The 25,565-nt window shown below is 28.8% G+C and overlaps 1 protein-coding gene across 1 annotated transcript; it reads left to right on the plus strand.

The window, feature by feature from the left end:
* The first annotated feature begins 19,356 nt into the window (after positions 1-19,356).
* Positions 19,357-24,570, plus strand: LOC123293298 (popeye domain-containing protein 3-like). Its single transcript, XM_044874076.1, has 7 exons — positions 19,357-19,644; positions 20,848-20,991; positions 21,229-21,410; positions 21,482-21,613; positions 22,127-22,234; positions 22,930-23,197; positions 24,323-24,570. Exons 1-7 carry the CDS (start codon positions 19,506-19,508, stop codon positions 24,568-24,570), a joined length of 1,221 nt encoding a protein of 406 aa, XP_044730011.1. The 5' UTR covers positions 19,357-19,505.
* Positions 24,571-25,565: the final 995 nt, after the last annotated feature.

Raw genomic sequence — 25,565 nt, forward strand, 5'->3', positions numbered from 1 at the left:
TACAACTTTTGTTTGAAACATTTTTTCTTATACGTCACTGTTTAAACGTGAAGGAGCAAATTAGGACAAAACTTTGGTGTCCTTTTTCTCCAAAACTATAATAGGGAGTTGAAAATTTGCAGTTTGCTTCAGCTAGTGGTCTTGTAAAATATTATCGAAAAACGAAAAAATTCGAAATTTTCGTAAAACAAATAAATGGCCGCTATGAGCAAACATGTGTTTTATAAACTCTTCCCATTTATAAAAAAAAAATGCAAGCACTGATATTCAACACTTTCTCATTATACAGCATATTTCAACAGTTAACTCAGTCAATTGTCTGTTTTCACTTGTTTTCGAACTAATTTTATAATTTTAATATATTAGGGTAATGTGTAGGATCCCAGATTGAATTTAAAATCCTTGAATCACTCTATAGTTCTAGCTCTACTGATATTCATATCTATGATGAACAAAAATGTGAAGAAAAGTTTATCTACTAGAGGCAAGTAATCGAGAGAATGATTATCCATATACACTTGTTTTCAAGTAATATCTGTTCGTTTTGTGTTTCATATCATGTTATACCTAAACCACTGTTTATTGGTGGATATTTAATTATATCATATTTAAATTTTAAACCGAACATAAAATGTTGAGGAGATAAAGTTAGAAAGAAACATCAACCTTGAATCAAACAACGTACTGTACCACTAATACATCATAATAGAAACGCATTAAATTTAACAATTATTTTTTTCTTTATGGTATAATTATGGTCTTGCACCATGGAGTGTAGAAATACAGGTACTATAAAAATGTAGACTATTTCCATTATAATATTTTAGGCACAAAAATTTACCCTGTTATAAAATTACCTTAAATTACTTCCGTTCTATCATGGATAATGTAATCATGTGTGATAATAAAATTCTTTTTAATTCTAGTCATGCGTGTTTAGGAAGATAACTTAGAATAGAATTAGAATTTACCCTAGAAAGAAGAATGTTGTCCCTTATTGTATATCTAAATTATATTAAAACTAGAAGTTACCCACCCGCTTCCCTTAACAATTTTATCTTTTAACAAATGGTAGAACAATAGGTTTAGAAACATCTGTTTAATTTGACCCCTGCATGTTTTCGAGTTTTTTGATTTTGATTTTCGTTTTCTAATACAAAGGTGAAATTCTTTTAAAAGAAAAAAATCTATATCAGAATGATGAAAAATGCGAAAAATTTATAATACGAATAGAATAACGTAAAAAAATTATATAATTTTTTTAAAATAATCTTTCTATGAAACGAGTTCAAATTTTTTTACTTCTATTTTTTACAGACAATTTAAATTTTCAAATTTATTGTGTTTAATTAAATTTTTTCCACAAAGTTTATCGAACAAACTAAATTGTTTCAATTTGTGAACACGAAAAATATCAAAATTTAATAAACTGAAAATGTTTTATGAAAAAAATCTTCTTATTAAAATGAATATTCCATAAAGTCAAATAAGCGTAAATAAACATTAATTTATTGATTAGGTTGTTAAACGTAGCGTGGCTTAAAAATAAAATATTCTTATTAAGTATATATTTTGTTTAATTAGGTTTTGATTTCGCATTTTTCGTAGAGAAAAGCCGATAATATATGTCAAATGTTTCTAATTAATATTTTTACTCATAAATAAAAATGAATGTTTGTATGTTTGTCCTCTATGTGTTCTTAAATCATTGATCAGATTGTGATAAAACTTTGGTAAAGTTTTCTAGAGACGCCCCTATGTTTACTTATTCGTGTACAAAATCTAAAAATATTGTGTATCACTTCAAAATGTATGCGGGGTACAGCTAGTGTATAATAAAATATAATATGTTTTAGGTACGTATTACAAAGTATATCAAGAAATCCGTTTTAGTATAATCGAGATAACATGCATACAATAAAAAAAGAAGGGAAGCATATTATTAATCAAACAAGAAATATTTGGAAGATACCCAATTTATTGCAAAAATAGTATAAAAAAACAAAATATCAACTTGAATCATTTATTAAATGTTAATAAAAATAACTCTTTTACTCTAATAAAAATTCGTTTATGTTAATAATTGCTATATTCAATGATTTTGTTTACAATCTGTATAAAATTGATTAATGTGTGGCATTGGTACCTTCAAACAATAAATAATTCGAAAATTTTGAGAACGGAAAACAAAATACTAAACTTTATGAGACACCATTATTTTTATTCTTTATTTCCTAAACTAAATATTCTATTTCCTTTAATTGTAATTTGTAAATAAATTCGAAGACATCCTGTTTTATATGGTGTGATAATTTAAATATCACGAACTATATAAATCGAATCACGGAATTATTTAAGGGCATTAAATAAAATGTGTCAAAAATACACTGGCATTTTTGTTCTGTTCTTTTAATAAGAACAGAATATAAAGGAGAAATCAAAATATAAGGATCGATTATAAAAATTTTTTATCGATTTAAGAGTTTTTTAGAATTTTGGATTAATAGAATTCGAAATAAAGCTGATCGGTTGTTTTTAACAAAACGCGGGCTTCAATTACAATTTCTGAAAAATTTTGACGACGTGTTTTTCATTTTTCATCATTCAATCCTTATATTGTTTGTTGCTGATGTTCAGGGATTTGCTTTTATTTGACAATCTTTTAAAATTAAGCATATGGCATCAAACCTTTATAGTTCACTAAATGTATTGAGGAAAGCACATATCTGTGAATTTAAGTTTCAACTCTCTTCAACTGAGACCTTCACTATAAAGCATTTTAATTTATTATAAGTAAAACGAAATTTATTCGCAAAAAATATCCAACCAATATCGAAAATATATTTCGGTATATGTTCACCTGACATGATAACCTTGAATTAAAGCATTATTTATTGTAACAAAATTCATACATGAAAACAATAATATGGTAATATACACAAGCGGAAGTTGTCTAGGTAAGCCCTAAATAGGTTCATTGCCATTTTTTAGGTTTTTCTCATAGCTTTCATGAAATTTTAATCTTAATCTGTAGCGGAACTCAAGTTTGAAAATGTTCTCAGTGGTTAATTCAATGCCATAACGTGTATGACGGTGACGTCATGGGCGCAGTTTTTGGCTCTAGGGTCAAAAAAAAAAGAAGAATTTTTGGTCTGGAGTGGACAAATCAGAAATTCTCTCTCTAAAAATTTCATAAATTCAAGTGAATTTTGACATAAAAACATATTTAGTCAACAAAATCTACAACAAAATCATGTCTGGCGGGAAAGTTGCTACTCTGACTTCTCGGTACGTCTATTGGTGAGGCAGATAAAAATGCTCCATCAGTTTTTTATTGGAAAAGTCGTGTAAGTGTTATTATATTTTATTCATTTTAATAGTACGTATTGCAAAAGCTCGCCAAGTTGAACGGATTATCGTAAAGGACCACCCGAAATTACGAAGGAAAATGGTTTTCTGTGAAACTTTTTCTAATCCACCCTAAAATGCTCTTTGGATCATTCTGATCAAAACTCTCATAGCCACAAACATTTTGAATAAGTAGTTTTCGAGCTACAAACCACCCCAAAATGTTCTTCGGATAGTTTTGATCAAAAGCTCTTTCTGATCAAAAACGGCTACAAAATTTTTTAACGATTAGTTATCGAGCTAAGGACTATATAACAATAATGTATGTGTAGCTTTGATCACCCGTAGCTCGAAACCTACTCGTTAAAAAGTTTTGTGGACGTGAGAGTTTTTGAAAACGATCTCTATAATATTTTTGGATGGCTTGAAAAAGTTTCAGAGAAAGTCATTTTCCTAGTTATATACTAAAACTATAATATATTCATAACGAGTTTTTTACAGAAAGCCATTTTACTATCTAATAATGCGGGATCCTATGGTGAAAACAAAAATTTTAACTTTCTTAGGTTTTTCGACCCTGACGAACTTCTTCATGTGTGTGTGATACTAATATTTTTGGTATATAAATAGTGTTAAAATCCGATATCAAAAATTTGTTACATGTACGTATGTATGCATGGGGTTGATTGTATGTAGAGGTAATCTTGTTTTATTTTCAATAACAACATGAAGGATACGATATGGGTCAAACATGAGTTGTGAGTGGGTTTTACAATTAAACACGCAAACTTTTTTACGTACGACGTACCTACAAATAATTAAACCAATATGAATATTACTCTTCGATCTAGAGCTATGCGTAGTATTTGACAGTCAATTTAGAACGACTGGAAATTTGAGTAATTGTTGTAAAGAACGTAGTTTGATAGCTTTTAGTTCAGCAAAAATTTTCAGAGGTAGGGACTTATATATTCAGCAAGATGGATGAATATTAAGCAAGATTGATGAATATTCATTGAGAACGAATTTCAAAGACGCTAGCTCAGACGATAGACCAGACCAACTCAAAAAATGGGTCGGAACTTTGATCTGGATGCCACTCACATCAAAGGCTAGAATCTCTTCAAGAAACATTTATAGCTTACTCCGGTAGCTCTCAGCCACGTTTACTTCGAAAAATAACGATTTAACGATGGTTTGTTTTATTTGTTATGCAAATTGGATCTTGACGCTTACACCATTGAAACTACCGATAAGATGCAATATTGGAACAAAAATGATAAATAGCGTAGGAGTTTTACATATTTTTTTGGTCCAGGCAGACTATTAAGCAAAAGTGTATGTATATCAAATTCTTAGCTCTTTTTTGAATTGGTTTTAAATTTAAGATAGTATAGCAGAATCGAGATGGGAAACAGTTTAGTTAAATCAGCAATCATTTTTGAATTGTTTTTGTATGACCAATGATTTAATGGTAGTTAACTGTGGCCCTCGATACTGCCTTTAGTTATTTAGTTATTATATAACTAATCCATAAGCGATTTACCTGACATTTTCAGTTTTGAATTTCTAAATAGCGTCAAAAAGAAAAAAAAGTTAACTAAGCCGATATATTGGGAAGTAAACATTAATAAAAATTATCTAAAGTAGGTAAAGCAGGTGTTTTGGAGGGATTCTAACAATACTAAGCCTGATTCTAGACCTAACACAGACACCCTTGATAGAAAAAAAAACAACAACAAACTACCTCATCTCTCTACGCTCCAAATAGCTCATAAACCACCCCATCCGATCTCTCCCATTGAGACGAGGTGTACATTCATCTGTATTATAATCTAAAAATTTAATCATCAAATAATTGAAGTTTTTACACACAAAAAAACTTTTAATTTTATACCTTGGCTATAAATTTAAAAAATAATGCATAAATTATTTATTTTTTTAAATTTGAGGCTTTTATTAATTGAGCTGAGTTTTTTTAAATATAGAAGCTAATGATTTTATAACCTTTGATTAAAAATACTCGAATAGTGTTGCATACAAAAAGTAAGAACCATTTTTAATGATTAGTTTACCATGCCAATATTTTTTCTCTAAATTAGAAGTCTTTCATGTTTAGTGTTTTTTATTCTAAAATCATATCCTCTTAGTTATATTTCAAAATAAATGCATGTAAATAACTATTGGTCACAATATGTGGAAAATATTTTGTGACACCAAAAGAGAGAAAACGATATGGTATCCAACGTTCTTGAGGATATGGAGGAACCCTTCATTATCTTAATTAGATCTTTCTCTAATGGAATTTACCCCTTCTTTTATGAACGTTTGTATAGTTTTGCAATTGACCTATTTCGGGGTCGTTTCACAATTTTGTGCCTAAAGTGGCGTAATTTGTGTTACAAATTAAGTTTTGATTAATTTTTAAGATTCAGAAACATATATGTTATAAACATATATTCAACAGGTTTATATTTTAAACAAGGATGAATATTTCTTAACTTTTAAGTTTCTGATTCTGGTGTGATTATAACTGGAATAGCAGTAATAGGATATTCTGTCCTTGTATGTAAGAGGCTTCTATTTCGGAGTAGAAGTAGGTCTATAAATTGTAATAAACAGATATATTCATGATTTAGTTGGTAGTTAAGAATATGCTCTAAAATATGAAAGAAATTTGAACGTACAGAACCTTAAGTATTGGGGATTTCTAAACACGTATTAATTTTTAACACTCCAATTTACTTTTCATTATTTCTTTTAATGATGAAAGAATGGAAATTATATCGATGGTTTTATTATTTGTTCAAAAAGATATTATTTTAAGATAATATTTTTATACCCCGCCATTAAATTATTATTATGAATAATTCGAAGTTAAAATATAAGTGCTCGATTTAAAAAATGTAATTTTATTTTAATAACCATCATTAAATTATTACATTTATTTATTTCAAAAACATTTTACTAAATTTTTAACAAATTCTTAATAAAAAATCGGGAAAATCGATAATTTCTTAGAGGTCTATTATCAGCGGATTACTTAGACGGTGGCGTAATAGAAAAATCGCCTCATATCTAACAAATTATTAGATTTGAATAAAATTAGATTTTTGATTGATGAATGATAAAAAGGTGCAAGAGCTGGAATAAGTTGAATAATTGGATTTTTTTTTACCATGAAACCACTAAAGATATGGCAGGTAGTAATTCGGTCAAAACACCCAGTTATAGTTTTCTGCGAAAGTCTCGAAATATCGACTTCGATCTACTGTTTTGTCGAATCGTTTTTGTTTTATAAAATTCTGATCTTTGTACCTTCTTGGAATATTTTGAAAATAGAAAAGTTCTTGGATTATTGGAAGAGTAAGCAATAATTTATAACATCTTACTAAGGCAAGAACTTCAGCACACCATCAAAATTTGGCTAGTGTCTGAATTTTGGTGTATTTGTTATGATATAACTCAGCGCTTTTCATCCAACTAAAAGGTGTATTATTTTTGAAGCGATATGTTTTAAAATAAAACTGAAACGTCTAAAAAATAAAGCTACGAGCACAGCTATTACGAATAATAAATTGAAACAGAGATAATTGAACAATTAAAATACGTAAATAATTGATTAGTCTCTCAATAAATAGTAATTAGTCTCTCAACAATCATAAATTATTTATTAATAAAATATTATACGCCTATAATAATAATATATTATTAAATTATTGATGATATCCGATATGTTTCAAGTGGTAAATTAATATCCGATATATTTGTATATGTATAGTTTAATAAAATATAATATTTTTAAAACATATACAAAGAAGTGAAGTAATATATTTTATCTTACTGAGTACAAGTAGGGTACCTATTTTATCCTCAATTTGTGCTAGATGATAAAATAATATAGTTACTAGGAAAAATAAACTGAAATAAACATATGACTGCAAAATATCATGTTATATAATGATTATATTAAATATACGATGTCTGAAGTTCAAAAATTGTATTGAAAAGTTTAAGGACAGGTTGTTTCAAAACGAGACTAGCCTAAAAATGACGAGAGGGGTCTATCTGAGGCATTGTAGCTGTCTTTAGTTTGTTTTTCGTGAATGTTCTGGATTAACTGCAACTATTTAAAATAAAAAGCTTAGCTGGAGTGGTTTTTTAGAATTGTTTGATGAAATCTGATTATTAAATTTGATTATCTGTAAATTATTTGCTCTTTTTCTTGTTGTGTACGGAAAACGTTTGTCATAAAAATTAAGCACGCTTTATTACTATTACTAAAAAGTGGATAATAATTTTAATTGTAATGTAAAACGTGGGGTTTTCTCTACATTCATTCTTTAAATTGTCTGGTTTGACAGATTTCGAGCACCTCACGTTTTGAATTTTTCAATGCAATTAAAATTATTATCTACTTTTTAGTGAAATAATGCGTGTTTTTTGTTTTTGTTTTTTTAATTATTATTTCTTTTCTTATTAGCTAAGTAAAAGATTATGTACTCTTTGATTGAAAAATAAGAATCAAAAAAAATCTATTAGCGTAAATGGATTTCGATCGCACAACCTTCCGCATGAGAAGCTGACAACATCGTCCCTACACTATCTGACCGACGAGAATACTATTAATATTTCAAGTTGACATTATTAAAATAATAAAGATAAGCTTATCGATCGTTTACTCTCGTAATCCTAGTAAAGATAGTAGGACAAAGTTATTAAATTATTGTTTTGTGATATACTCTTGATAAGAGTGCAAATTTTCAAATCAATCGGTTGCTTAAAAGTTGGGAAAAAATTAAGTTGAAAGATTTAGGGAAAGTTTGAAGATTTGAATTTAACAATATTTCTGTATCATATGTAGGAGTGCAGATATTCTCAACTTTTTTAAGGCCAGCCTTTAATAATTCTGCGAGAATGCTACTTAAAATAAAACACAGCATGCAGATAGAAAGATTGTATCGTTGATTTTTTAACGAGTTTCAACTAGTTATGTTATATTATACTCACATTGAAAAGTATATGGGTCTTATAAAAGAACTCAATAAAATTATATTCATATATCATATGAAGATGTACATTCTTGTTTAGAATGCTGTACCAAGAAAATTGTGCGAATGGGAAGCATGTTTTAATTCCAAATTTAAAAAAAAATTAAATTTAAGTCCAAAGTTCCCTCCCATTTAGAAATTTATCAAATTTTATATATGAAAATCATATATTTGATACGGATATAAAACGCAAATCAAATTGTAGAGACCTTTTCCTTGAATCAAATGGTCTTTTCTATTGCTATAGTAACACATCAAATGTTAGACTATATTAGAGTATTTTAGAACCAATCTTGAAGTTGATTTTTTACCCCTAAAACGTGTACCCTAAGATTTTAAAAGGGCCACGGATAACAAAGTTATGTACATTTAATATTACCTATAAGTATAACGAAACAAAAACTATAATGTGTTTTTTCTGTTTAGTGTGTATAAGTATGGTGGAAACGCAATTAAATTATGCAACATATCGGTTATCACTAAGTAATATGTATTTATAAGCGCTTCCACCATATTTATTAAATTAACTTATTCCATTTTATAAAAATATCGAATTGAATTTTTACTTTATTATATTATAAATATAATAAAGTATTGCGATCGAAAACAAAATCGATATCGGGGTTTCAACGGAAATACACGTTTTGAGGGTCCCTGATTCCAAAAAAGTGGTTATTAAAAATGTTGCTTCCGTCGGTATGTCGGTCTGTCTGTTACCAAGCTGGAGCCTTCAATTTTCAACCGATTTTTCTCAAACTCGGTACATAGGTTCAGTTTGGTCATAATTCCAGACGAATTTTTCATTATTTCTCTAGGTCTTTTTTCAAGGGTACTTTCCTCTAGGCCAAAACAGGATATTTGGGGTTTTCTCAAAAACGGCTCTAACGATTTCGATTAAACTTGACACAAGGCTAGACCTTAAAGTGTTCCTAGAATTGGTATAAGCCACATATCCGGGAAAATTTGAGAAGGCCCACACATTAGGGAAAACCTTTCCAAATACAGGGAAATGGGATTTTCTAGGGAGAGGCTGAGGGGACAGCAGTGAAACTTTTGCGTTTATATCAACAAGGTCTTAGGTTTAATATAACTCCCAGAGCCCCCCCCCCCCGAGCCGTGGAGCTACGTTCGAAATTGCATATAAATTTAGTTTAATTTAAATGATTTTTCGCTCCAATTATAAATATTATGCCCATTTGCCTAAATCATAAAACATTTTTTAGAACCCTATTCGATAAAGTCTCGTTTAGTGTTTAAATCTTTTAAATTCTTTTTTCATCTATATTTTTTTAACTACTTGACAATAGATTATAGTTTTCATACCGTACAGATTTTAATTTTATAATTATTATACAGAAAATCGATTCTTACACAAATGTCAACAAACTAGAATAGCTTTTAAAAGAAGAATGCTTTATCAGTGACTACTAGTATGTCTGGTATTTCTTAGTTTATTTTATGCATGTATTTTTATATACGTGTGCATACTTTGAATTACAAGCTATGGAAGATTTTCTAAGTTAAATATTTCTCTTCATTGTTTTTCAAGCGATAATTTATCAATAAATATCCAAATTTCGAAGAAATGAATCGTCTGACATCAAGTCGTTAGTGAAGGTATATTAAGCTCAATTCACTAACATGAATTCGCTGCTGTAGTAAAAAGTTGTAACTTTTGCAGCAACATTCTGGGTGATGCTTTAAATCAAAAAGTAGTTAGATCATGTCATAAATTGATATAGAAAAGTGTTGTGCATAATGTTATTGAAAAATTTCTGGCAAAAAAGTTGGGAATGATTTGCTTTGACTAGAATTTATTCTCAGGCAGAATCTATGTCTATGTCAGGCAGAAAGTGTTCAAAATGGGGAAAAAACTATAGAAGACTTTATGTAATAGAATTTTCGATTTGTCAACTCTTATCAACTTTGCATTTAATATTAACTTATCCAACTAAATTAAGCTCCAATTTCAAGTCATTAAACATTTTGTTTTATAAAATCATTTATTTGCTATGTGAATCATCAATTTCGCTGATTATTACTCATTACTCCGTAGAAAGAAAAAGAAGGAGATAAATTTAAAAGACCAAAAGCAATTTTCTTTTAGTATAAACTTTGATTTTTCTTTTTATTTCACATAAAATACAAATTCTGATTTTTAAGAGTTATCTAATTTTTTTGCTAAGATTTAAACTTTCAAGTGCTTCGCGGCTTCCGAATTTTCAAATCAGGGTTGGATTTAAGAAGGAGCAACAGGGGCTGAATTTCCAAGGCCTCTACAAAGGACTGGCTACTACAAGAGTTTGTAAAAGCTATCCGTACCAAACATTGAACGTGATTTTTTACTTCGGGAGCTGGATTTTACCGAAACCATTTGTGATTTTTAGACGAAAAATTGTTGACAGGATTGTGCTTATCTTATAATAAATAATTGAAACACTTTAAATAATGAAAATTGCTTATCTTGTTTGAAAAATAATTAGAGGCCTTCGACTTTTTTGTCGCCCTAGCGCCCTCACATCGTTCAATCCGGTCCTGTATCAAATACAAGGATAGTGTGGGAAATATTTACAAAAATGTACACCAGATAATAAAGGAGGGAGTTGGCATGAACCGAGCGTCCCAAAAACTCAAATTTGAGCATAGTTACGATCCCTGATCATGAAAAATAAATTACATTAGAAAATATAATTTAGTTTTGTATCAAACATATATTCTTTAAATAATTTATGGACCTTAGATTAAAAACTTAACAACACATTTTAAAAGTTTCAAAAAAATAATCAAAAAATAGAAATAATGTAAGAAAGAAAAGTAAATAAATACGATAAATTACCATGCAAAATAATCTCTAATAAGTTGATACTTTTTCATTTTACAAATGAATAATAAATAATACAAAATGCTTTCATATTTAAATAAACAAAGAAAGTAATTTAGACACATTATCATTACAAATAAATTACTTCATTTTTATCCAAACAATTTAAGTCAAGTTCATTCCAATACATATAAAATACAATCAAATATTTATAAAAACAAATTGACATTAAACATTAACAATAACATCATTTCAATTTTACAAATAAAAACAAAAATCATTTATACCTAATGATTGAACTACCATACAAATAATTATATAAAAAAAACACGACTAGCCTTAATTACTGTAAAAAAAATAAACAATAGAGTGCATTAAACTAATAAAATATCGATTTGTATTTATCAACAACAATAAATAATAATTTGGTTAATAACTTTAATAACAACAGAAAAACTTCAATCATAATAATTACATACCGTTTTGAAGTAATTCATGAAATCATTATTTATTTTTTTTACAAAAACACTGTTTAATAATCACTCTTTTCTCTAATGACTTTTTTTTTAATGAAAAATATCTTATTATATAATTTATTTTGTACCTTTTAGTTAAATAATTACGTAGATTATTATTTGTATTTTTTTGCGTTACAAATGAATAGTAGAGAGAACATTTACACAAGTGGTAACCTTAATAAAAACAAGGTGCTGAAATGTTAAACGTGTGAGTTTTATAACCAGTGGATACGCCCTCAATATGATATTGTTGTTATATTGTAAATAATACACTACTGTACCAAAAAAAAAATTGTATTGTTGAATGTTGAACAATGTTAAAGTGATATTTTATAAGTTTTATGCAATATGTATCACAGTAATGCTATGCAAGTTGCATAGCGTACGCAGATAAATACATACTAATATTTTTGAATTGAAGTACTTTATAACAACGGTACAGCGTTGTATTAAATATATAACCATAACAAGAGTTTTCTATTAAGAGTGTCCGAACTTTGTAGGTGCTTAAATTAAACAAGTTATATATGGCATATTTTTTATTATTATTTTTAATTGGAAAGAGTATTTCATGCCATTTTGTGTGATGAACCGCAGCTTCAGTGATTCAATCACATAGATCTGTGTCGATATCATTCTTGACAGTTGTTCGTGCTTACTTTCGAGTACACTGTTGCATGATGATTTTTCCAATATTGATTATATCGGTCTGCCCAGCGAACTTGGTGTCGGTATTTGATAAAATATATCGCACAAATTGGCATGAAATGCGTATTCATACACAACTTGTTTCAGTTCAAAAATCGAGCACTCTTAATGGTACGGTGTTTCTATTTCTATAAATTGAATCGAAGAAAGTGAAAGTATTTGAGATCCTATGATTATTTAACATTAACGTTTTTTGTACTGAGTAGTACCACTTGTCTCGAATCCAAACCGATTCTGGTAATTATTTTTCTTTGTTAAAATGTAATTCTATCATTATAATGTAATGAACTTTTATCATGAAGTGTAGTTAAAATATATGGATGGTTTTCTTCTAACGGTAAGAATGGTATCGTTGAAAATGAATCGATATTATTATATGGTTAGAAACTCATGAGATTATTCATATCGAAATAATTCTATCGAACACATGTATGCATATTAGTATATTAAATGCGACTTAGAAAATGTTATTGTTATTAAAAAGGTTTTTTTTTTCTTTTCTTTTTTTAATTATACCTTTTTACTGTGCTTTTTTTTAGCTCTTACGTTTTTCTACTAGAAGTTTCATCAAAATAGGTATATTTATATATCTTTTTTGTGTAATAGCGAACTTGAAATATTTTTTCAAATTCACTTCAAACCTTAGATAAATTTTTTGGACTATAAAAACGCATTTCGATTACAATGTAGTCATCATCAGTAGAATCCTAATTATTCTCTACGTGTAACATACTAGGAGAATAATTACTATTTTTTAATTTATAATAATAATGACTAAATTGTAGTCGAAATATGTATTAATATTACAAAAAATATAATCTTCATTCAAAAGATAATATCATTTTAGTATTGAGATTTTATAATAAAAGAGGCAGAGAAATAGAGGAACAATGAGACAGAAAGAAAGAGATCTAAATACCATGGCCGTACACACGGCAGTTTATTTTGTTACCAAACTTCTTTTGAATTTACTGTTTTTATTCAAGGAGTCACAAAATTTTAGAGAATAAAGAACTTATATTTCGTGTTTTAAAGACATTTATTCTTTTTTAAGTTTTTTAAATTTAAGATAAATTTAAGTAAAAATTTTACCTCGCCCGACGCGAGGCTTGTCCACATTCTACCTAGGCTGAGGTCGATTCGAGGCGAGGTCATACCAAAATACACTATGCTTGAACGACTAATATTCCAGTATATGGCACGAAAAAACATCCATGATCCCTCACTTTTTACCGCGTGGTATATATGCACCACATCGATTCATCGATTTATTTTCGAGATAGAAGGGAAGGTGGATATAAAATGAGTAAAAACTGTAAAAAATTTCTGAACCTTTTTCCAATAATCTCCTTAATGATCGCACAAACGTTACATACTGCAGACAGACATTTCCTCCTCTCTTTCCTCCCAAACAATAAATGGTGGGATGCTTTGATTGATATTAGCCGGTAAGGAAAGTTCGCTAGCATTACGTAACATTTGTGTGGTCGTTAGGGAACTTATTTGGCAAGGAGTAAAAACTTTTTTAATTTTTACTTATTTTATTACTCCTTTCCCCTCGATCTCGGAAATGACCGCTCTGCCTAAGCAAAAAAATTCTCCAAATCGTCTCAGAAGCTTATTTACCACTGGGCAGAAAGTTAGGGTTCATGGATTTCTTACGTGCTATGTCCTAGAATATAAGTGTTTTCTTATAAAAAAAATATAACTTTTCAATTAAATTACTTTAGATTAACATTATAAAAGAATGTTATTAATATGACTCAATTATTATTATACAAGTCTGTCTCGTTATATTGGCTGGCGTCGCATCTACTCTGATTACATAAAAGCTTTCGTTTACCATATGCGACCGCTGCGGGTTGGTATTATATTTCCTAGACGATAATAAACTATAGATATGTATTGGAATTGAATTGTAAACACAAAAAATTCAATAAAAATGTTTTTCAATTTATCTAAACAAAATTCTAGTTAGAAAATAAGAAACTAAATTTATTCTTTAAAGAGACTGTTGTATATGCAGGTTGTGTCGTAAGTCACGCTACATCTTCAGGCAATGGATTCATGGGGTCAAAATAAGCCAAAATAAATTGAAATTATTTATTTGAGCTTGTTTTAAAGAACAAAATAAAAAAAAGCAAAAATAGTTTCAAATGTAATTTAGTTTTAATGCAAACAGTTGAAAAATTGAGAGCCGCACAGTTGCTTCAATTTTTTTTTTGTTGGTACATATTCATACATCAATGAAATAATAATTCTTAAATATATTTAGGTAATATTTTTTAAATTAATAATTTCATTTTTTTAGTAATAATTATTAATAAAAAATACTTATGTTTTTGTATAAAAAAAAGCGAGTTGTTTTTGGTTGTGTCTCCACCAATCGGAATCACGATAAAAAAAAGGTCTTGTAGAAAAACCAGAGGTTTAAGGTTCAAGGTACATGATTCGCTAGAGAATGAATGTTAGACGAAGAAAACTCTTCAAAATTTCCTACTATATGATATAAAAAACCAATCTCTTGTAAATAATGGTACTTTTATAAGTCTTTATCAAAGACAAAAAAAAAATTACATTTTAGCGAATTTCCGAAGAAAATGGAGCTATTTTTACTTTTGTACTGATGATGGAATTTTGAAAAAATTTCTTCAAATGATATTCGATCCTACATAACCGATGTCAAAAATGACCATCGTTAAAATTTATATATTTGTATATACATACAGTGTGTTCATTTATACAAACATTAATTTGAAAACACGGCGATTTAGATATCGAAGGGAAGTTAAAAAATGGTGCCCAGAGGTTTCACTCTTTCTCCCCATAGCCACCCCACTTTTTTAATTTCAAATGACATCCCCTACCTTGTTATACATCATTTAAAAAAATGAAATCGATCGATTGGCTATTACGATAGACTACACAGAAGATGGAAGGTATCCATCCTTTATAGCTTTTGACCTGATTATTGTTTTGAATGAAAACAGGTCGATTAAAACAACGACGGGGTTAAAAAATGGTACCTAGAAAATTTTAGGTTTCATTCCTTTCCCACCAACCCCAAGAATTCTTGAAAAATTAAAATGCAATATTCGTTTTGAAGAAAAATGTGTTATTTTTTCAACATCTGAGGAAATTCTCTTAGCTAACACAGCTTTTGCGCTACGAATATTTTATTGAAATTGCACTGGGGGTTGATGTGAAGAGGTTTCATGTTTATTGAGAACTTAATGATATTGAGAATTCGTTTTTATGTGTACGTGTCTACAAGCATTTTGCCAGTGCATAAACATAAGGATAGCAAAAAAAAACACAAGAAAATACCTAACAAAATGCAATAAACTTTTATTACACATACACAGTATTATTTATATTATGGCTTGTGTGTGTTTATTGAAACAAAAAAAAAAACTCATATAAAATTTAATGTGCCCAGCTCTGAATTACTTACGATTTATAGGTCTAAGACATTTCATTCACCTATTAGTTTAAGGTAGTACCTACACGAAAGTGATATTCCAAGAATTTCTCAAAACTCAGAATATAAAATATTTAATTCATAATACACTTGCTGTTAAAATTAGAAGATGATTTACCATGCCATACATGAGATATTAGCAATTAAAAGTGACGCAATTTGTACGTGTACATGGAAGAAGTGTATAAAAATACACAAATTTACAAATATTATATTTATTTATCAATGAATGACGTTCACCATCTCTATGAAAAACTAATATAATGTAGAATACTATATTTAGAAAATATATAAATAAAAATAAAAATTATTTACCATATAGTTTCGATAAAAAACTTAAATAAATAACTCGTTTTAGCGATGATTTTTGTGGAAAAGATATGAAGACTAATGTTAAAGGCATATGTCATAGTGTGTGTGTTTATATGTATACTAGAAACAGTAGTGAGGAACTACAGTATTGTGAAAATAATATATGGTATATGTATAATAGTCATAGCACAGTTAATGCACTGAATGATAGTATTAGTCCAAAACTTTTTGACTGGACGGTCGCGGAGGAACTACCTTAAGAGTTGTCAATAGTATTACTCACGTCATTTTCGCAACGATAAAACTTGGTGAAAAATAGCTGACATCTTCTTTAAAATGAAATAGTGAGAGCAGGGCAAAAAACACGGGTGCTATCTTAAAAAACTACTTGAGTTATCGTGTTGACAGGCGGACAGGCAGCCATACAACCGGAAATGAACTAATGTGATTTTATGAACAACTATACCTAAATGTTGTTCGTACCTTCAATATTTTTAAGCGTTACAAACCTAGGATTAAACTTAGTATATCTTGATATATTTCGTACATGGTATATTCGTATTACATGGTATAAAAAAAGAGATTAAAAAATATCAAAATTCTCATGAAAATATTATATTCTCTTTTCAAACAATTTTCTGGACTTTGGAGAAATCAATCCTATCATACAATCTTCATAATCTTTACAATTTTTATAGGCAGAGTAAAACCGTGCTGTGTTTAACATCATTACAAATTAACATCGATTTACTCGTCTTTAAAGGCACAATTTAAAGTGGATTACGTAGCATAACAGTGGATTTCATTCACAAAAAAGTTTGCTAATGAAACAAATCAGTTTTTAAATAACATGTTATGTGTATGCTTGGAGATGAAAATATTATGTTTCGCTCTAATTACGACCCTAAAAAAATATGATACTGGTTAAACAAGTAATGAACCGAAAATTAAATTCACAAATTAGAGAAAGAACATTGAACTAGAATGGCGCTGAGATTTATTTATTAGAAAATTGTATCTGTAAATCGTGATCCCTTATGGCATACCTACTTCGAAAGCGATAACAATTTATTTTGTGGTGGTCTTCTAACCACAATCACAACCTCAATTTTCGGTATAGGTATATTAGACCCGGTAAAATCCGTAATTGAGCAAGCAGAATTTAAGAGAGCACGCGAAAAACTATTCAAAAATAATGACCCCTGGAAAATTGGAAGATCGAGTTTTCTGATTGTCCGGAGGGTTGCGTTGTGGAAAATGAAATTTTTCTGTTAATTTGACTTTATTTCGAGTCGATTGGTGATATTATATTTCGAGCATGTATAGAACACAAAATCGTTATTTTTGGGTGGTTTTTCGCGTCCTCTTTTAACAATTAACAATCAAGCACTTAAAGTGCAATTAAGCAAAAAAAAATTTGGAAATGTTGTCGAGTAAGTCTTGCAATACAAACAAAAATTGTATACATATTAAAAATCTGATTTTTTCCTATATTTTTTGAGGGATGAAAATCTTAAAAAACACGTTATTTCAAATTTTACGAATTTTTCACTCGAAAATTGGAGGGTTTGGAGAAAAATCCCTAAGAATATTTTTTTTGTTAACTTTGACCCCAATTATTAAAAATTAGTTTAAACTCGGTAGGATATCTACCGGGCTACCCACCTACACTTTTACATTCAGGAGCATTTTTAAACGGGATTCTGCAAAAATTTTCCTTTCGAAAATTGTTGATGCTCAATGTTTACAAGCGATCTTTCCATATTCGTAAAAAAAATTTTTGTTTATAAAATGATGCACAACTTTTAATTTCTAAATAGGATCTCTACGAAGTCCTCAACGTTGAAAGCTTACACTTTTCCTAATATTGTATTACATGAAATAATAAACTCATCCCTTAATTAAGCCACAGGTGGTGGAAAAAGTTATATGAAAATCCTTTTAATAAAATTGTTATAGATTTCATCGAAAAGCCTTGCTATATGAATACAAGAGCATATACAATAAAAACTTTTCTGGTTAATTTTTTTAATTTTTACAGAAATTTGAACTGTTTTTAGTGAAATAATGGCTGCATTAAGTCAAAGCTAGCTATATTGGGCAGAAGAATTGTACTGGTACCTCCTGCACTTTAAAGGAAAAATTAATGATCATATAGGGGGTTCCAAATTAATTGAGGGGGTTCCAAATGAACTTGAACAAATTAAATAAAATTAATCTGTAAAAAATGATAGTTCAATTTTTTATCAACGTTGGCGTTAATAATCTAAATGGAAGTTTTAATACACTTTATTACTTGGCATGAATAAAACATAAGCTGAATATCAAGAAGAAAAACAAAAATGGAATCATAAAAATTTATGAGATTCCGTAACGGCCATAATACATTTTTCACCTTCATTTACCTTATCCTTTCTCAACAATAAACATATACCTACCTACTGTAATAATTCTGTAGAATATTCGATGTACTTTGTTCGAAGTTCAATAGCCAAAAACGATTTTTTATGATTTAATTTCATAAAATTTCGAAACAGCGGCTTCTTGACATTTAAAAATTGCAATTTTCAAGACAAAAAGGTTTTGAATTTTTTATTCAATTATCTTTAATAGCGTACTAAATTATTATTCATTAGTTTTGGGCTAGACGCATAACTAGCAATTTTCCGAGGCTCTTGATAGAATATTTCAGGCTATGCAAAATTTCATAGAGAAAAAATTTGCTAAGGAACTTCACCTACATGTATTCCATATTATTATTGTAAAATAAAAATATCATATAAAAAAAACTATTATATTATCTATATAACTGCATTGGCGAGTTTTCAACTGGCTTCATTTAATAATACTAATGGTAATAATCTTAGAAAAAACCTACCATATATAGTAATTTTTCATAGTTCCGAAGCTCACTACTAGATGGACACGTTTTATTATGAACATAGAGAATTCGCACGTGCTTTTACATATATTTATATAAGACATGGTCCAGAATTGTTAAAAAGTATTGATCGCATGCTGACTCTGAATAAACGTTCCTTGTACAACCTTATAAGCTATTGTTTATTTTAATAAAAGGTATTACACGTAGTAAACTGGTAGTCGATTATTAACTATCGAAACACACGCATATATTTTATAAAGTAAAACGTATTTTATCAAGGACAAGGGAAAATAAAAAAGGAAACATTTTGGTGTGAAAGTTTTTTTATTTTTATTTTTTATACCTTTCTGAGTGTATGTGTCTGTGAAGAGTGTTTATTAGAATGCCATCAGAAGCTGAGGCTGAGGCCGCAAGTGGTTTATTACCAAATGAACGTGGTCCAACAATTTTACGAGTATCACCTGGATTAAATTTATCATGGCCAGCAAGTGATGCAAATTTAACATATACCATACCTCATGGTAAATATTTAATTTTTATAAATTTTTATAACAAATTGTAACGTATATTTTTAATATACAAAGTGGAATGGGTGATTCATTGTAATTACTGCAACTGTTTACCAAAATTAAATTAAAATCGATGTAAATTGAAAACTAGTTAAAAAAAAAAAACAAGGAATGTAAAACTAGAAAACTAGAAAGCTTGAATCTGCCTTTGTGAAAGACCAATTGATGATTGATTTTTATCAGTGCGTTTTTAACAAAAATTGATGCAAAATCTGAAATATTTTTAAAATGAAGCTTCACATAAGTTTGATTTTAAAACCAAGGATTTTGATGAAAAACTTTTATTACTCTATGGATATTAAAATATACTAATGAAATTCCACCTAGCTTTCATCATCTTTTCGTTTTCAAGGTTAGGAGTTGTCGAATCTTATTATCCAAGTAATGTTCAGTTTAGTGCGCAACGAACCACGCTTTTGACTCTAAACATGGATCTAATTATTCTTTGAACCATTTAAATTTGTCTTGTTTATTGGTATCAACTATAATCAGCGATCTGTAAGCATATTACTCCTGGAAGTATAATAATGCTCGTATTCGATAGGTTTGTGCCATTTCAGGCATTTTCGGAATGCAGTTTTCAAGTTTTGGAATCACTCAGAATAATAACAGGAAGTCAGCACAACTTCAAAGCAAATAGGTTTAAATATTTAAAGTTTTCCGTATACGATATCCAATATTGATGTAGTCGTTGTAAAATCATTAAGAATAAATTCATATCGCGTTGAGTAATTAACATGAATAACCCTGTACAAATTATAATAATTAATCTAGTAGAATCGAGAACATGAAAAAAATTAATTTTCGTTTCAATGGAATCAACCAACTAAAAAAAATGCACAAAGAAGTAAAAAATAATTTTAAAATACTATCTCCAATCAATAATTTCCATGTGAGCAATTATGCTTTGAAGTCGATGCCAATGAATCGATTTTAGGCTGGGGATATGGTTTGCGTCGACTTCAAAGCGTATTCACTCACAAGGAAATTATGGATTGGTATTTTAAAATTACATTTACTTTTTGGAGTCGGTTCTATTTTTTGCAAATTTTCTCTGAGGTATGCCAAACATAAAAAGAACCCTCAAGGCGTAACAGTCAAAATTGATAACATCTTCCTTTTTTTGAAGTTGGTTAAAATGATTTTTTAATTTAGGTATGCTTTTATGGCCATGGTGTGATTATTGGAAAGATCCTCAACATATCCTGTATCATTTAGCGAATGCGTGCTTTGTAATTGCATATGCATCAACCAGTTCGATGAAAGGGACATTATTTATGCATTCCGTTTTAATATTAGGTAAGTTTAAAATTATAATTAAGATCTCGACGCCATAATCGATCCCTTAGCTATTTCTTACTATAAAATCAGCCTGAAATTAATTTTGGAAAGAATATTATAAGTTTCTAATAAAAAAGGGAAAACCTTAAAAATTGACAGAATTAAATGATTTATTTTTTTCTTCTCCATAACATCTTTTATTTAGCCTTTCGTTTTTTGAAATACTAGTTATACTTAGTCAGTTTTAAATTCCAGGTTTTATGTTATTTGCAACATGGTCATGGAATGTGATATGCGCTCCAGATGTATTTTCATGGAATTTTGCATTTATGATATTAAATATCGCACAAGTTGTATATATTATTTATCAAATGCGTCCCGTAAAATTTGATCCAGAACTAGAAGAAGTTTATCAAAATTTATTTTATCCTTTTAAAGTAAAGAAAAATACAAATAAAATGTGGAAAATGTTGAAAAAATTTTGTAAAAATTGTATGTTAATTTGTAGGTATCCAGGTTACAGTTTAAACGAATGGTTGGTACAGATTTTGCTACAGTAATGTCCTTGCATGCTGGTGAAGCTTATGCCATGCAAAATCTAACAAAGACTGATAGATTAGGATTGTTGTTATCGGGAAAAGTAAGTCATATTTTTTTTCATACAGTTTCTAGATAATTGCTGCTGCATAGAAGTAGTATGAATGAATAATAGTAAACTAAAAAAACATGCGTTTGTAACAAGTTCAACTAAAAGGTAGAAAATAATTTCTTTAAATTAAAAAAAAACCATTTTATCGTAAAAAAGTGTGGGAAGCTAAATTTCAATTATTGTAAATGTAAAGTCATTTTAAAATATCTTAAAAATCACCCCACGCTTTTTCACGATAAAATGACTTGTTTGGATTTAAAGAAATATATTTTTTATCCTTTTAGTTCAGCTTTTTACAAAAGAGTGTATTTTAGTTTTTTTCTAAAATTATCTTCATTCAAAAATAAAAAATAATCATTAACGTTTAACTTTGTTTATTTCTCGTTTAACAAATTTTCAAACTTTTAAGATTATCTAAGTTTTTTTGTTTTTTTCAATATTTTTAATTCAGAAAATCACAAGAAAAAACGTGTTAACTAATAATTATTTCATTTTATTTTTTAGGTCAATGTACTATCTGATCATCAATTTCTACATCCAATATTGCCTTGTGAATTTTTAGACTCTCCAGAATTCGAATCGAGTCGTTCTGGTGTTGATGATAAGTTTAAAGTAAGTATGAAATATCTCAACATCAACGAAATTCTACACTAATAAAAAATAAATTATTTTAAAAGTTTTTTTCGGTTCATTATAATTTACGATTTTTTTTTTATCGCAATAAAAAATTTTTGGAATAATATTAGCAGCTAATTGAAATAAATAAAAGTGGGATTTTTATGTGCAAGGATTTACATCTGAAACGATTGTAGCTGAAAGAAAAACCTCTCGGCGCGATTTAGAGTGGAAATATTTAAAAATTGTGAAATGTATGAATTTCGACCAATTGCAATCCCTTAGGTGATGTCAAATACTCTAGTGGAATAGTTGTGGTTGCTGCATGTAAATGGGTTTTTTTTCTTTCTTTGATATTACAATTACATATTAATTTTGTTTTCCTGTACAAATGCGATAAGCATTCAGTTATTATGAACGGCTAGAATTATATCTGCCCATCTGTCCGCTAATTTGATAACTTAAAAACGAATAGAAGAACTAAAATTTTGCATCCAAATGCATCCTTTAGAGCTATCCAAGTCGATTAGGAAAAACATAGACCTCAAAAAAGTATTAAAAGTATCCATACATTTGGTTCAAAATGAATTTTAAATCGTCAGAGATAGTTAGTTCCATTTTATATTAGTATATACAAGGTATTTAGGTGCAAAACTGATCTCTTTAATTGCCATATTTTTTGTTAATTTCAGGTGTCAATTGTAGCAGCTAGTACATGCCGTTATTTATATTGGCAACGAAGTGCCCTTGAATATTTATTCGTTAAAGAAACATATATTGCAACCGTATTAACAACATTAATTGCACGTGATATTACAACCAAATTATATGCAATGAATAATAAAATTGTTACAGAAAAAGGTTCACATTTAGATATTCGATTACCAAGTATTACATCATCGTTAACATCTGCCGGTGAATATAAATCACCAGCGAAACGACGTAAAAATAATATTATCGGTAAGTTACCGAAGTAGGAAATGACATGCTTGATGTAATCCAAATTCGGACAGTATTGGGTCAGTATTCGACCAGCATTACAGTCTTTACTCAAGCCTCAACCAAATCGAATGAACCATGCTTTAGTTTGCATGCCCTGACCAAAGCAGGATAATAGTAATAATGACATCTCAAAAATGATCAAATGGGCCAAATTTTTGTATTATTTGGGCAAAGTAACTGAAGAAAATACAGTACAATTTCACTAATTCGGTCCTTCATTAGACCGATACATCCAATAATCCGACACCCTACGACAATCAAATTTTGTAAAAAGTTATTCAAAAAGATGATTTTCGTGTCAGTGATGATATTTATTACAAATTTTTCTATACAATCCAGGAATCCGAACATTTTAATAATCCGACACCCTCTAGTTTTTAATAGTGTCGGATTAGTGGGATTCCACTGTAATTGATTTTTTGTAATTTTCTTTTATCCTCTTTTGAAAAAAATATGCAAAAAGTATCTTTGTATTTTTTGGCCCCGAAAAAATGGGTTTCATTTATCGATGATGCTAGTAGTTTTTGAGAAAATGCTTATAGCCCTAAACAAAAGAGAAGATTTGCAACGATTCTGGAAATCAAAAATACTCAAGATATGAAATCGGATCGATTTTACGATTGAAAACAAATTTTTGAGAGAAACTATTCGTCCAATTGCCAAAACAACCTGATTTTTACAATTATTTACTACTTTGACTTCCAAACTTTTTGTAGAGGACCATTTCATTCTCTGGAGCCTCGCTAAGAGAATACTTGCGATTATAGTTTTCTTATATTATTATACTATCACTCGATTTGTAAAATTTAAATAAAAACTTGAAATTGAAGCGTGTGGTAAGCAAAGTCATTTTAAAAATTTTTTAAAAATAAGCCAGTTATTTTTCCAGTTTAAAACTTTTCATAGTTTTTAAATAAGCCATTTTTTTCCAAAAATTTAAATCTACTATACAAGCGAAAGCTGTACATATGGCAAAACTCATATGGCCAACGAAATTTCCCAAATAACCGCGCCTCTAGCCGGCGAATATGCTTACAGATTTTTTTCAAAAAGATATCTCATTTATACACTTTTATACTGTAGGAAAATGTATGCTATCACCAGAATCTGCATACACTGCTTCCAGTCGTGAACCACTTTGTGAACGGATGAATATGAAAGATAATGTTGGATACATGTCAAATGGGCGATTAAGTGAAATGGAACCGTTAACAGAGTTACCATCAAATGATGATCTTACATCGAATGGTGTTGAAAGTTGGTTAGAAACAAGTTCGAAATATCATAGTTGTGAGCTAGTTGACGATGAAGATGATTTAAATGACGAATAAAAATAGTAAATTGTTTATATTTTTATGTTATGAAATTTGTTAATAAATAATTATTTTTATTCCAAAAAATGTGTATTATCTGCGAATTTTACGTATTTACCAAGCGCTTACAACAAATTTTGAATGTGTATTAGTATTGCAGTGCTCAATTTTTAGAAATACACCTACCGGAACCTTCCCTAGGGTTCAAATTATTGGATTGCTCAAAAGAAATACAAAAAAATTTAGTAAAGTCATTAAAAAAAAATTTTTAGGATTGTTTAAGTTGTATGATCATCCTTACAGATTGTCCAAAACATAAGTTTTATTTACCTAAACATAGATACCGATAAGGTAAGCGGTATATACTTAGGCTACACGAAATACAGATAGCCAAAGGTTGGGCTTTACGAATTATGTTATCTTTTCGTATTAAGAAATTCGCTTGATTTAATAATTTTAGGTGCTTTCGAGATGTTATTAAATAGCGCTTAACGATAATTAATATTTTCCAGGGGTTGATTTATGTTTTATGGAAGAAAAGTAATTCGCTAAAAAATCGATCGAAATTAAGACAGAAAAATAAATTTCTTAGTAAATTTATATAAATGGGTATCTAAACTAGGTTAATGTGACCAACAATATTTAAAACACAAGTTTTTTCAAATCAGTTAAATTTCCTAAAACGATAGAATAGCGTAGTAAATTCGTAAAGCCACCTTTTCCATTTGTAATTTCATGTAGAGTTAGTTTATATTGCTTGTGCAAGAATTCCAGCATGCAATCTTAATTTTTCTGGTGTATTTCTTGTTAAAGTTCACTCGGAGGATTTACTAAATCATTCATATTTGATAGACATGACTCTACTAACATAAAATAATTCCGGTTTAATGGTAATCTTCTTATAGACAGTCGCTCATCGATTTTAACACTTTTATATTTTTCGCAGAAATGAATACATAATGTCAAAAAAATGAATTTTAAAACTAATTATAATCTCGTTTGATTAATCTTTG

The sequence above is a fragment of the Chrysoperla carnea genome, chromosome 1, assembly GCF_905475395.1.
Source record: "Chrysoperla carnea chromosome 1, inChrCarn1.1, whole genome shotgun sequence".
Taxonomy (NCBI): domain Eukaryota; kingdom Metazoa; phylum Arthropoda; class Insecta; order Neuroptera; family Chrysopidae; genus Chrysoperla; species Chrysoperla carnea.

Bases quoted from the DNA above. Each gene is read 5' to 3' on its own strand.
- LOC123293298 (XM_044874076.1), top strand. From the start codon at position 19,506: ATGCCATCAGAAGCTGAGGCTGAGGCCGCAAGTGGTTTATTACCAAAT. The intron at 22,235-22,929 runs GTAAGTATGAAA...TGTTAATTTCAG, and splicing joins GTGTTGATGATAAGTTTAAA to GTGTCAATTGTAGCAGCTAG. The intron at 23,198-24,322 runs GTAAGTTACCGA...TTTATACTGTAG, and splicing joins ACGTAAAAATAATATTATCG to GAAAATGTATGCTATCACCA.